The sequence below is a fragment of the Pleurodeles waltl genome, chromosome 5, assembly GCF_031143425.1.
Source record: "Pleurodeles waltl isolate 20211129_DDA chromosome 5, aPleWal1.hap1.20221129, whole genome shotgun sequence".
Taxonomy (NCBI): domain Eukaryota; kingdom Metazoa; phylum Chordata; class Amphibia; order Caudata; family Salamandridae; genus Pleurodeles; species Pleurodeles waltl.
Window position 1 is genome coordinate 1,601,713,985 of NC_090444.1, and position 14,956 is coordinate 1,601,728,940.

General features: G+C 45.3%; 1 protein-coding gene across 1 annotated transcript in view; it reads left to right on the forward strand.

Moving 5' to 3' along the window:
* Nucleotides 1-14,956, forward strand: part of ATP6V1C2 (ATPase H+ transporting V1 subunit C2) — a 268,763-nt gene that overhangs the window by 186,366 nt on the left and 67,441 nt on the right. The window contains exon 6 of the mRNA XM_069235932.1: nt 5,384-5,475. Within this exon, the coding sequence (XP_069092033.1) occupies nt 5,384-5,475 (92 nt within the window). The remainder of the gene's footprint in view (nt 1-5,383; nt 5,476-14,956) is intronic.

Sequence of the window (14,956 nt, forward strand, 5' to 3'; positions counted from 1 at the left end):
CAAGAACTACCGGCCGATCTCCCTCCTCAACTTCCCAGCCAAGGTCATAAAAAAAATCATAAACAGCCAACTATCCCGGTTCCTGGAAGACAGCAAGGTACTCGACACCTCCCAATCCGGATTCCGCAGAAACCACAGCACCGAGACTGCACTCATTGCTGCCACAGACGACATTAGGACCATGCTTGACGAAGGAGAAACAGCAGCACTCATCCTCCTGGACCTCTCCGCAGCTTTCGACACGGTATGTCATCACACTCTCCGCACACGCCTCCACAACGGTGGAATCCGCAACAAGGCACTCGACTGGATCTCGTCATTTGTCTCAGGCAGAACCCAGAGAGTCCGCCTCCCACCGTTCCTGTCAGAAGCCTCCAGAATCATCTGTGGCGTTCCCCAAGGATCTTCGCTCAGCCCCACGCTCTTCAACGTTTACATGGCCCCCCTCACCAACATCGTACGAACCCACCACATCAACATAGTTTCCTACGCAGACGACACTCAGCTCATCCTCTTCCTCATGAAAGACCCTACAACTGCAAAGAACAACCTCCACAACGGACTTCACACCAACGCCAGCTGGATGGAATCAAGACACCTCAAGTTAAACACAGACAAGACAGAAATCCTCACCTTTGGCACCAACCCCTCAACTTGGAATGACTCCTGGTGGCCCACCTCCCTAGGAACCGTGCCCTCACCCACCACCCACGCACGCAACCTAGGCTTCATCTTGGACTCCACACTCAGCATGACTCAGCAGGTCAATGCCATCTCCTCTTCCTGCTACAACACTCTCCGCATGCTCCGCAAAATCTTCAAGTGGATTCCCGCCGAAACCAGGAAAACTGTCACCCACGCCCTGGTCAGCAGCCGATTGGACTACGGAAACGCCCTATATGCAGGAATAACAACCAAACTCCTAACAAAGCTGCAAAGAATCCAGAATGCATCCGCCCACCTCATTCTGGACATCCCACGCCGCGACCACATTTCCCCCCACCTCAGAGACCTTCACTGGCTACCAGTATCAAAGAGGACCACCTTCAAACTCCTCATCCACGCACACAAGGCCCTCCACGACACAGGCCAAGCCTACCTCAAGGACAGACTCACCTTCCACACCCCCACCTGCAATCTTCGCTCCTCCAGCCTCGCCCTTGCCTCCATCCCCCGCATCCGCCGCACCAACGCCGGTGGAAGATCCTTCTCTCACCTAGCTGCCAAGACCTGGAAATCCTACTGCTCCACCTTCGCCAGACCCAAGACCTCTTGACATTCAGGAAAGGCCTCAAGACATGGCTCTATGACCAGTAGCTCCCCTCCCCCCCCCACTCCCCCCCAGCGCCTTGAGACCCTAACGGATGATTAGTGCGCTCTATAAATCCTTGATTGATTGATTGAAAGTGCTGTGTCCTGAAGCCATGGGAAGTCCAAATGTTGTCTGCCTCGCTTTTATACGTTTGAAATGTCAAATTATGACATGTAGCTACTTAATCAGCGAGGTTATTTGGCTTTCATGGAGTTTGTATTATTATACATGACAAGTTGGGAAGTTTAAATTATCCAACATTGTTTTTTGGGAATACTATGTGAGCATTTACTTTTAATTCCAAATGAAGTCTCATTGGCAGTTTGGAGATGAGAGTGTAGTACTCACCTATGTCTTCTGTGGATGGATACGTGCTGGTTGTGCATGCCAAAGTGTCCCAGATGTGGGGAATAATAAAACCTCATTGTGAGTAATACAAGTGTAGTACACTCGTGTGGGTGTTAGTGTGAACTGGAGTGCAGTACCCTCTTGTATGGGGGAGTACACGAAGGTATGGAAGGTTGGGAAACAGTAGCAGCCTATTGCTAGAGGTTGTATGCAGGGAGCACCCCCATGGTATGCAAATTTGGGAAAGTATAGTACCCTATTGTGAAAAGTTGCTTGAGGAAGTAACCCCTGGTGTGCTAAGTTGGGGAAGTGCAGTGCTCTTTGTAAGAAGTTGTATTTGGAGTACCTCAGAGGTGCAATGTAGGAGTAGAGATGTACCTTGATGTGCAAGGCTGAAATGCGAAATACCCTGTGCATAAAAATGTAGAGTGTGTAGTACTCTGTGGTGTTGTGGATGATAGCTGGATGATATCCACAAGCGTATGATTCTTTTGTGGTGTGTTTTATTCTGTTTGCTTTTAAGGGAGTTGGCCAGTATTGTCTTTGAATGTTAGTGTTTAATTTTGCTCTAGCGTGTTGTAAGTGAGTGCTTCTTTTCCTGCTAACGTGGTCTGGTGTTAATGGTGGTATTGCTGGACTGCTCTACTGCTTGATTATTGTGTTGTGTTGATAATTTCTCAGTATGCGTCGACTGAAGGCTGTCATTATTGTGTTCAGAAGAGATCCTGATGTTTTCTGATACAGTTTCATTAGGGCATGGTGCTGGGAGCAGACAAAGTGCATTTTTCGACCTGGCACTTATTCATGTTGGTTTGTACATCTAGTGCGATTGGGCGTGTGGCTTGTAGGAGAGCTGGGCTGCACTTTTGTGTTTGTGTGCCGGAGTGTGTTGTCCATCTGTAGATATGTGTGTGTTGATTGTGGAAGATGGAGAAAGTGTGAGTGGTTGTTTCTGTATACCTTGCATTGATTCCTATTTTGAGGTCAATGTCTGTGGACACTGTGCAGATAACAGTATCAAGATTCACTAATATGTCAATGAAACCTAACTCCCTCACTATGGTCTCTTGCTGAAAGTATGTCAAGATAGCAGTCAGGATTTCACTTTGTTTCACAAACCTCGTGGGGCAAGGATAAGTAATTTCCCTTGCTTCTTCTAAGGCCAATAGGGTTCTTGCTACACCACTGGTCTTTTATGTTGCTAAGGGATGCATTTTCCACCATGCTAACCACCCATCCCTCAGTGCAGGCTCTGCAGAAAGGGATAGTTAATATAAACCAGAATGTTTTGCTATAGAGCATTACACATCACAGGAGGAAATCACAGCTTCTGCAATAACACTTGGGCCTGTCGATCAACATAATTATACTAATCTAAACTGATTTCCTAAAATATTTTCAGTGACATGTAGTGTCATAATAGGTTCTACTTGCTACTTTCTTCAAGCCAGAATTATTGTAAAACCCATTTTATACGTCAATGCAAACCTTTACCTTTAGCCTTATATAGACGAAAGGCAGAAAACCCACAGATGCTACTTTGTCAGTTAGGACTCTGGTATAGATAACAAACTAGCAAGTAGTACCTAAAACTAGTACTGCTGCTACAAGCTAAAGAACTAGATCTGCTACTAAGTGTTAAAGAAAATCTATTAATTCCTGGAGAAGCTTTGTCAGACACCATTGGGATACTCATTCTTGGATCCAAAGTATATCATTGTAACATTATCTGGTACTGTGGCAGTTCTAGAACTACTGGCATCCCATTATGTCTCTTGCGAGACACATTGTTTTTAACAGGGGACTTAGAGGCCGCCCTTTGCTTACTACTGATTTCGTTAATTGTCACTTTCATTTGCATGTCTATTTGCATGTCTATTTTTGGTCAGCTGCCATAGGTTTCCTTCCTCTTCATGTGTTTATCATTCTCCTGGAGTGTACATGATTTACCTGTGTCCTGTGCTCTTTTTTTTAGGTGCTACTGTTTTTCTTTCGTTTAGGTGCTCTGCCAGAGTGTGTCTTTTTCAGCTGTCTCCCTCGTGTATTTCTCCCTCCTCAGTGTTGCCCTCTCCATCTGCCGTCACTCTATTGTACTTGTTGCCTCCCATCTGCTGTCCCTCTCTTTTCAGTATTTTCCCCCACCACCTGCCCTCCTCATGTTGTCTGTGTTTCTCTTGCACACGCTTTGGTCCTCCCACCCCTCTCCCCCATTGTTCATGTTACCGCTGCCACCCACCCTCCCCTATTGTCTGTGTTGCCCCTTAGTGGCACCTCCTCCGCAATGGCAGAGGAGCATCACCCCACTGGCTCAAAGCCAGCAGCAGAAAAATAAAATGATATTTCATATTGTTTAATTTTTTTGCTGCTGGCTCAGCTAGTGAGTGCAGGGGGATGGGGCACAGGGTGCTGGGCCTGGGAGGGGGGAGGGAGGCGGTGGAGTAGAGTGTGCCCTTAACTGCACATGTCTGTTTTGGCTGGCCGTCCTAGGCTGGCCAAACCAACATGTTCAGTTAGTTTCTCCAATCCAGTTGTATTTGACAGCTGGGTTGGAGAATCAGCACAGATTTCCTGTGCCTGAGCGAGCGGCAAACCAGCCCGCTCAGGCCAATCCCTGCACTGCATTCATGCCAGGTAATAGCATGAAAGCAGCGCAGGGATTGCACAGGGAGTCTTCATGATGTCCCTGCTGGGACCAGGAAGCAGAGGAGCGCAAAGAGGCCGGCAGTGCCAGGTGTTTTTCTTTTTTAATTAACTCTCCCATGCGTCCCACTTGAGGCCCCCCTTCTGCAATCCCTATGCACCCGCTCCACCTGCCCCACCACTTATAATTTATGTTGGTCGCGCTATTGCCCCTGCCATCTGCCCTCCCCTTTTGTCTGTGTTGCCCCTTCTACCCGCCTTCCCTCCATCTCTGTGTTGTCCCTGTCACCCGCCACATCCTCCTTTGTCCATCTCCTTTCGCCAAACTACCATAACAAAGAGAAACAATGTGACTCGGGACCAGTGCTCCCCACCACACGCACTGCTTGCCACCATTTTGCCACGCATCCTACCCAATCTCCAGCATAAAAAAAAGTGCCATGACACAGCCAGTGCTACCCACGTAATATTGCTTTTTTCACTTTCTCGTACTGCTGTACTACATATCTGGCCGCATGATAGCGTTTTTCTTTTACTTTCAGTGCAACATAGTTAAGAACATCGACAAAGTTAAAAACATATTAGCTTTGCCAATGCTTGTTGTACTTTATCTTTGGCGGAGGGAATAGGATTTAAATAAACATTCAGAACCTTAACTAATGGAAGGGAGAGCAGATATTCATTTGTCTCTTTACTTGACAAACAGTTGATGCTTTCTGAACATCACCAGAACACTTGTTTCGCCCATGGATATTGTTCTTTGAAGCTGTTGATTCTTTATGCAAAGTCATGTTGCAGGTTATGTTGGACAACTAAAGTCTATTCTTGTTCCATTATTCATATATAGACTGTAACCTATTATCATGAAAAGCACTTTCTTGTGAATATGACTTATGATGTAAATCTCTGCGCCAAGAGACAATAAATAAATAGACACTGTTTGAGCATTACAGAAGACACATAAACATGCATTCATTTTGTTTTATTGCTGATTTGTATGATATTATTTTTGCATTTATAGTCATGCTACTTTGTTTATTTTTAGAGATTACCTTATATTGAGTATTTCTCTTTCATGTTTAGCAAATGTCACAGATTGATACAGATTTGAAGTCCCGAGCGTCTGCATATAACAACATAAAAGGAAATTTGCAAAGTCTGGAGAGAAAAACTGTGTATGTATAGACCTTTATGTGAGTCTTTTTTGTATTTGTTTTTATTTATTTTATAACACTCAATACACATATTTTTGTATCATAAAGACTGTCAGAGAAGTCCACGATGCACACTGATACACATACACAAGGATCAAACATGTTCAAATTAATGCATATTTCAGTTAATAATTGTGAAGTTGCAAACTTCTGTCACAAGTACTGGCACTGATACAGACTGTTATTTATAGTTTTGAGAGACCAAGGCATTGCCTTTGAGAGCAGTTGTACTGTTGGGAAACAATGCTAGAAACGTTTACATTTAAATAAATACTTTAACTGTGTAAACCTGTTGGTTTTGTCAGCAGGTGATAAACAACCAGGCCATAGACCAACAGTCCAGTTTACGTTGTGTAATGCAGACCGAGGGATAGGTAGAAGCTGATATGATAAAGGACAGTATAACAATTCTTTAGACACTAAAATGATGCAAGTTGTCGCCAAACAATCCACTGATAATTAACCTTAGCACTTTTTAATATTTTGCCATTTCCTTAGGTCCACACCAGGAGTTATCTTCTCAGTCAACTTTAAGATCTACTTTTCCATATGGCTTTCCTGCTGTTATGGTTATTGTAGGATAAACTGCTTTTGTATTTGTGGTATTTATCTGTTTTAAGCAAATTATATTAGATACACGGAGTAGGCTGGTTTTACGTAAAAATTTGGAGCCTGATTCACAAACCTATTTGCTCACCCAAGTGAAACATATATGCACAGATAAAGCCACTTAGATGGCAAAATCTCATTCTTAATTCACAGAATCAGCAATGACGGTGTTTTCATGTGCAAAGTCCACTAATATAGTCACGGAGAGGGTTTGTGGGTGTTCCAATGTGGATTCACTTTCAAAAGTTGTTGCTTACCCACAAGCTTCTAAATCTTTTCCTGCAAATATCCATTACTTTAATGTCATATATCTACAACTGCCACATCTCTTCCTGTGCAAAAACAGTCCTGCCTACAATGCAAACACTCTTGCACCATGGTGCAAGTATGCTTGCTTTCGCGCAAGGCAGCCAAATAGATGCTAGCGCAAGGAGAGGACAGTAATGTGCTGTATGATGTAACATATGGCACAATCCTGCCCTTTCTTTTTCACGCAGCGGAACGAAGTTGCTTGCGGCGATGCATGAAAGTTTGATAAATGTGACCCCCAAACAACCTAGGGAGCATATTTAGCATGCTTTTGCATCGCTCTTGCTCCACACAAGGGAGCACAAAACCTAAGTCAGATTTATCAAGCCATGCAAAGCCACCTTGCGTGGCCTGAGTGGCTTGATAAATCTGGAATAATGCAAGGCAGCGTGAATCACTGCCTTGCGTTACTCTGCACCAGGGAGGCATTCCATAGGTGGATGTGTGGGTGTTCCCATGCATCCACCCATGGATTTTGGCGCATTCCCGGATTTACTAACACTAGTAAACCTGGGAATGTGTCATAATGCTACGCCTTTCCAGGGAAGGCGCAACTAGGAGAAATATCTTTATCATGGTAAATACAGCCCTTTCCTGCCCTTTCACGCAGCGCAGCAAGCTGGCTTACTGCACTGCATGAAGTAATGATAAAGCTGACCCTTGGTTTATTGATGACTCAACAAATGGTGGAACCCAAAACCATGCCTCTTCTCTGGAAAGCAAAACATGCAATTAGACACCATACTCTAGTACACTGTTAAGAACCTATCCGCATTACACCACATTACTTAATCAGACAAATGGCCACATAGCATCCTAGATGAATTTGTTAGCCCATCACGGTTGATCTTCCAAAATATCCCTAGGGCTGTGACACAGATATGGAGTCCTAATGCCTGTTTACGCTTTATTTCTGTCTCTGTTAGACAGGGGATCAATGGGATGGCAAGGGAACAGTGTTTACTGTTTTGTCTTGTTTTATTTTTTAATGGGATGTTATTTATTGTTTTAATTGTATATGTACTTATTTCCTGACATTTTGAGCAATGATTTAATAATGGTTTTGCATTATAGAGGTCCAGGCTCTATGGAGCATCCTGAATTTGGCATGTGGCAGGGTGCAGATTTAATAAGCCCCGCCATTCTAGCAGGAGTGAGGAACATGGTTTCTTCACACAGAAGGTCTGGTGGATTATGATATGAGAAATCTGCAAGGTATCCACATATAGGCTTTTACACAGGTATTTTATTTCCTAGCACAGTACTACGGATGAGTGCTATTTCTCCGGCCACAGTATTCACAATGGCCATTATTTCAGTTCAAGCATAATGATTCTGAAGCAGCGTCTAAAACGTTAAAAAGAAGGATGGCTTAATGAGCTTCCTTAAAAAGCTTTTTTTTAAAACATCTAGGGGCACATTTATACTCTGTTTGCACCGAATTTGCATTTTTTTTTTTATGCCCATTCGGCTCAAACCTAACTCCATATTTATATTTTGACATTAGACAAGTCTAACGTCGAAATATAGGAGTTTGCACCATTTTTTTGATGTGTGCACCTACCTTGCATCAATGAGATGCAAGGTAGGCGTTCCTGTCTAAAAATGGTGCTATCCCCATAGCCCCATATTTATCCCCTCGTGCTAAAATGACGCACGGGTGGGAGGAGAGGCCAAATAATGGTGCAAAGCTTGCACCTTTATTTAACGCCTGGGTCAAACCAGGCATTAGGGGGTCTGTGGACCCATTTCCATGATTAAACACCATGGAATGGGTCCACAGGTGCCCTCCCCAAGCCACAGGAACACCCCACCCCCACAAGAGGGACACCGGAGGGTGGGGACCCCATCCCAGGTAAGTCTGGGTAAGTATTTTTTAGTTATTTGTTTTGCCATCGGGGGCCCTAACTTGGGGCCCCCTGCATGGCACAGGGTGCAATGGCCATGCCCAGGGGACACTTGTCCCCTATGCTGGCCATTGGGGTGGTGGGCAAGAGTCCTGTCTTTCCTAAGACAGGAGTCATGTTTTTGGTGGCTGTGTGCCAGGAAATGGCGCTAGTTTGGTTAGAGGCATTTTATTTGCCTCTAACCAGGCTCAGGTCATTTTCTGACGCACAACCCCCTCCTTTCCTACCACCACCCCCCACCCGGCTAGCATCTTCTTCTAAGGCTCTAGCCCAAGTTAAGCGCCGGCTTGCGCCATTCAAAAAATATGGGCCCAGCTGGCGTTGTTAAATGATGCAAGCCAGTGCTAAACCTTTTGCATTCCATGATTACTGCCTGATACATAAAGTGGATTGACTAGGAATCAGGTTTTAAAGTCTGGATTTCATTCTTGAAACAGAAGTTGGGTAATGGGACTGCTAATGCCCAGTCATGCATGATCCTTAAATTAGGCATAACTGTAAAAAGCAAAAAGCATAAATCTGGGCCCTAGTGCCTAGTTATTTAGAAATTGCAAACATTTGCACAAGGGGGCGAACAACCAAACCTTTCATGAATGATTTTAGGTACTAACTGGATTCACTCAGTGGATCATACTTTATTATTTTTTCTGATGATTTAATAAGAAATAGCTGTCTTTCTGGCTTTTACTGCTTATGTGAATTTCCAGATTACCCATACAGCTGCTGTCAAATGTTAAGATATCTGATGCCACAATGCGCTTACGAAAGTCCTGTTTTATAAGCTACCACTGCAGGTTCAGATGAGCATCGTTTGGCCTGACGAGAAAAAAGATAATACGTTTTGCCCATTTGATATTATGGCAAAAAAGTCACAGTTGGTCATTAACAGTCTTCTGTAGCCCACAGCACAAAGCTGTGTGTTGCTGACCCTTTCACATTGCTGCTGCTACAGCACACTGCTAAGTTTCACTACACCTGCAGGACTGTATTCACATGACGGCATGGTCCATGCAAGTGCTGCTCATACTCTTTCACTGCCAGAACTGGGAATGCTTAGTCCTGCAGTGTCAGCATGGAAATGGGGAAAACTATCCAGGATAAATCTAGGGCCATATTTATGGCACAGTGCGCAACGCAGCAATTGACCTTGATTTGCTGCGCTGCATCACTTGGAAAGGGCGGGAATGCACCATATTTAAGGCATAGTGTTCATTCCTGTCCTTTCCCCAGCGCTGGTGCACAGTGGGCTGCCTACCGCCAATGCAGGCAGGGTGCCTAAGCTGCATGCAGGATTGTTTTTTTGCAGGATGGGGCAGCTTCCAGGCCAAAAGCAATCTTTACAGGCATACTCCTATTTCTGCAGAATGCAGCACACATAGAAAGAGTAAGTAACAAGGAGAAATAAAGATATTTCTCCTTGTTATGCCTCTCCTGAGAAGGTCCAACTTTTTGGCACATTCCCAGGTTTACCAAGTGTGGCAAATCTGGGATTGCATCAATAACCATGGGAGTTGCTTGGTGTAGGCCCTCATAAATATGCCCCCTAGTCTTTTTCTGGTATTACACTGGTCAGTTTGCTCATTGTGACATATTTTTTGTATTGAAAATAATCAAAATATAGAAACATTGGGTCAACACTATCAACAAAACATCTGATTCAGGAGCTATTGATGTATGAAAAGGGACACAGAATGTAGAACACGTTCCATGATGACTGCCTGATACATAAAGTGGATTGACTAGGAATCAGGTTTTAAAGTCTGGCTTTCATTCTTGAAACAGAAGTTGGGTAATGGGACTCTTAATGCCTAGTCATGCATGATCCTTAAATTAGGCATAGCTGTAAAAGAATACAGCTTTGAGATCTATATACTGTGACACCATGGCGGTCATTCTGACCGCGGCGGGTGGCGGTTGCCGCCCGCCATGCGGTTACCGCCGAATGACCGCACCGCGGTCAAAAGACCGCGGCAGTCATTCCAACTTTCCCGCTGGGCCGGCGGGCGACCGCCAAAAGGCCGCCCGCCGGCCCAGCGGGAAAGCCCCTGCAACGAGGAAGCCGGCTCCAAATGGAGCCGGCGGAGTTGCAGGGGTGCGACGGGTGCAGTGGCACCCGTCGCGATTTTCACTGTCTGCAAAGCAGACAGTGAAAATCTTTGTGGGGCCCTGTTAGGGGGCCCCACGGCACCCGTTCCCGCCATCCTGGTTCTGGCGGTGGACACCGCCAGAACCAGGCTGGCGGGAAGGGGGTCGGAATCCCCATGGCGGTGCTGCAAGCAGCGCCGCCATGGCGGATTCCCTGGGCCAGGGGAAAACCGGCGGGAAACCGCCGGTTCCCCTTTTCTGACCGCAGCTTTACCGCTGCGGTCAGAATAGCCCAGGAAGCACCGCCAGCCTGTTGGCGGTGCTTCCGCCGCCCTCCGCCATGGCGGTCATGGACCGCCAGGGTCAGAATGACCCCCCATGTCACAGAAGAGCCATAACGTAAACACCGACGCTGCTTGGTATGGAGAACATCTAGGCCCATATTTATACTTTTTGACGCTAAACTGCGCTAACGCAGTTTAGCGTCAAAAAGTTTTGCGCCGGCTAACGCCATTCTGAAGCGCCATGCGGGCGCCGTATTTATTGAATGGCGTTAGCCGGCGCAAGCAGACCGGCGCTGCCTGGTGTGCGCGAGAAAAACGACGTACACCAGGCAGCGCCGGCGTAGGGGGAAAATGGCGCATGGGCGTCTTAAAATGGGGCAAGTCAGGTTACGTCGAAAAAATCGTCGTAACCCGACTTGCGCCATTTATTTTCGACGCCCATCCCCCATCAACATGACTCCTATCATTGTAAAGATAGGAGTCATGCCCCCTTGCCCAATGGCCATGCCCAGGGGACTTCTGTCCCCTGGGCATGGTCATTGGGCATAGTGGCATGTAGGGGGGCACAAATCAGGCCCCCCTATGCCAAAGAAAATTATAAAAAAAAAATAAAAAAATACTTACCTGAATGTCCCTGGGGTGGGTCCCTCCAGCCTTGGGTGTCCTCCTGGGGTGGGCAAGGGTGGCAGGGGGGGTCCCTGGGGGCAGGGGAGGGCACTCTGGGCTCATTTGAGCCCACTTGTCCCTTAACGCCATGCCTGACCCAGGCGTTAAAAAGCGGCGCAAATGCGCCGTTTTTAGCCACGCCCACTCCCGGGCGTCTCTTTTGCCCGGGAGTATAAATACCACGTAAAGGCCTGGGAGTCATTTTTTAGACGGGAACGCCTCCCTTGCATATCATTAACGCAAGGAAGGGGTTCACGCTAAAAAATGACGCACATTCCGGGAACTTTGGCGCTATTCGCCTCTAACGCCATAGTATAAATATGGCGTTAGTTGGCGTTAGTTTAGCGTCGAATTTGCGTCGAAAAAAACGACGCAAATTCGGCGCAAACGGAGTATAAATACGGCCCCTAATGAGCTGGAAGGTGCTTCACAAAGCAAAAGAAAGGAGCTGATAAGGAAAAGGATTTTAACCCACTGGAAAGAAAGGCTTCAAAAAAGATAAAATAGGAGGAAGATGACGCAAAGCAGAAGTAGGGGAACCTGGTATATAGGGAGAGCAAGTAGAAAGAGAGGGGGCAGTAAAAACTAATAGTAGAAGTTTGAAAACAGAAGGGAAACTACGTAGAGAGCTGTACGAGGAGTTCAGATGGCCTAATAAGGAAACCATAAATGGAAAAATCGAGAATGATAGTCAGTGAGTTATATAGATGCCTCCTAAAACGTAAAGAAGCAAAAGGAAGGAGCCCTGAAAAAATCTACACCAGTGGTAGAAGTTGAATCTCAGAGAACACATGAAACCCTGCCTGAGACCCCGGAGTGTAGACATTCTATGGTTCCACACGGACAAGAGTAGGGATGCCCCTTCCTACCTAAAGTTTAATATCCAAACATACGTATCTTTAAGGAAGCTACCTTCAACTGCAAGTGGGCTCAAAGAATAAGTCATCTTCAACAGAGGGTTAGTTATTTTACTATATAGAGTTGAAAATGAAAAATAAAGAATGCTCTTGTGTTGACTGTTATAGTTGCTATAATTTACCTTTTGATTGAAAAGTAAAACAAAGTTGAGGTGCTACTATTTCAGCAACACCTCTATGGCAGCTACTGTATGAACTACAAATGTGCCTCCCAACAGAGAGATGTGGCTTGGAGTGTTTAACTGGCCGCTTCCTGGAGTGCACAAACTGACATTTAGGGCCAGATTTAAGAAGGCCCTAGCGCCACCATGAGCCTCATTACTGTCATTTTCTTACACGGTAAGGTAGAAAAAACAACACAGCATATTTACAAAGTGGAGCAATGCATGCATTGCGCCACTTTGTAAACCCTTGCCTGCCTGCGGCAGGTATAATGTATGCAAGGGGGGTGTTTCTCCGTTAGGAGGCCCACTGTCTATAAGATTCCATTGCACCATTTTTCTCATAATTGTTAACCCCTGTTCAGTGCAGGTATTAAATTGAGGTGCATCATTGTTTATAATGGGCCTCTATGTACTTTACAACATTTTTGGCACTAATCCTGCAAAGTACCACAATAATATCAGAAATTATGACAGGATTGATCCTAACGTGCACCATGGTGCGTTGTATCATTAATATGGTCCACACATGGTGGGGTTGGGGGGATGCAATTGGGCTCAAGACAAGAGGTACTTCATGTAATGACGTAACATTTCTCTTAAACCTGGGCCTTAGTGTCTGTCCAACACCCTTGTAAAAAAAAGACTTCAAAGATGCACGTAGTCGTTATTGCCTGAGTTTTGAAAACTTAGGGCCTGATTTAGATTTTGGCAGACAGGTTACTCCATCACAACAGTAACGTATATTCCGTCCGCCAAAATATAAATTCCAGTATTTCTGGCAAAATATAAATCAAATGATTTCCTATGGGTTTTACCCAGATCCCACATTGGTAGTCCATATACAAAAACACTGTCTGAAGTTCCCTGTTGTGACAGTAACAGTTCTCCCAGAAATGTGTTGAGTTCCCCTGGCTCAATCATTAGGACTAGATGGATTGTTTTAACCACACATTCAAACTTTTGACAGTTTCGGTCAGTCTGCTTGCCCATAAAATAGGATAAACATGGAGTGTCTGGACTTGCTCATCATATTGACTTCAAGTATACATTTGTTCGCCTCATCACAAGGGATTAGTTCCTAGGAACAGGACTCCATATGTCATTAGAACGCCTCAAAGTTCAGACCAAGCCTAGAATCTGAAAACGTCCTGCTACTCCAACCTGCCTAAAGATTTAGGGTAGTATCTTGTTGGATGAGATTAGCTGATGACATAACTGAGCACATCTTCAGTCCTCACAATTCCAGAGCTATCACAGTTTGAAGTAAGAGTTGGACCTTCACACTAGTCTACTGCTACAAACTAGTAGATTGGTAGATGTGGTGGTGTAGTTTGGTAACCCCCCGACAGACGGCATAATTCAACCCCAATTATGTGTTGCCAGATACTCAGGCCCATATTTATACTTTATAGCGCCACATTTGCGCCACTTTTTGACGCAAAAGCGGCACAAACTTGCAAAATCCAATTGTATTTTGTAATTTTGCGCTGCTTTTGCGTCACAAAATGACACAAATGCAGCGCTAAAAAAGTATAAATATGGGCCTCAGGGTATTAACTCCACACTTGTAAACACCAGTACTAAGTAACCCCCTGCTACAACCTCACATTTATGATGAATCCCTGTGTACTAGAAAATAATATGGGGAGATCCAATTTTACGTGCAGAATTCTGTAAGTTATTTCCTTTTTATATAGGGATTAAGAGTCACATTTTCCACTTGTTTTCAGTAAATGTAAATGGTGGCTGGTGGGGAAATGAGGTTGGGAGGAGAGGAGAAGGAGAAGATATTGCTTGGTATAATATGCTCCCCCTGTGCCTTGGCAGGGGAGTCGGTGTGAGCCAGGGAATAGAGCCAGGCTACAATGCACCCCAATCCCAAGATATTTATATTGGCTGGATTTTCCAGTTGGTAAAATCAAGTCTGTTATTCCTGCGCCTGTGTTTTGGCCTACTCATGACTGAGTAGAGTGGAATTCCACACTGGCATTCTTCTCCATTCACCTCTTATTTAGGGCCTTATGGTGCAAGCCGAAACATTGACTGTAGCTACTAGTTGGGACAAAAAATGGTGTCTGCTGAACTGCCTCTGGTCCACTGGAGTCACAGTGGCACAGTTAACCAAACAGCAAGACATACCCCCAGGACAGACGTCCTTCCTGCGGTGTTCTATAAAACTTTCACTGCCATCCTAAACCCCAAATGGTCTAAACATTTTAACATGGTCACCAGGGAGCGCTCTCGTTTGGCCACATTGTGTAAGGCATCCCTGGTGTCCCTGATGAAACTTGGGAGATACCTGGGAGACTGCCCAATGGCCATCCTAAATATGGACTGTAAGGTCCTCAGCAAGTTGCTGCCTGACCGCCTTTGCCAAATTCTTTCCTGTCTTATTCACATGGACCAGAATGGATTTGTCCCTGAGAAGCATACTTCTTTTAATCTCCGCCACTTCCACAGGGTCATGGAGGCGGCATGGTGGTCCTGGCCAAGTGTGGCTG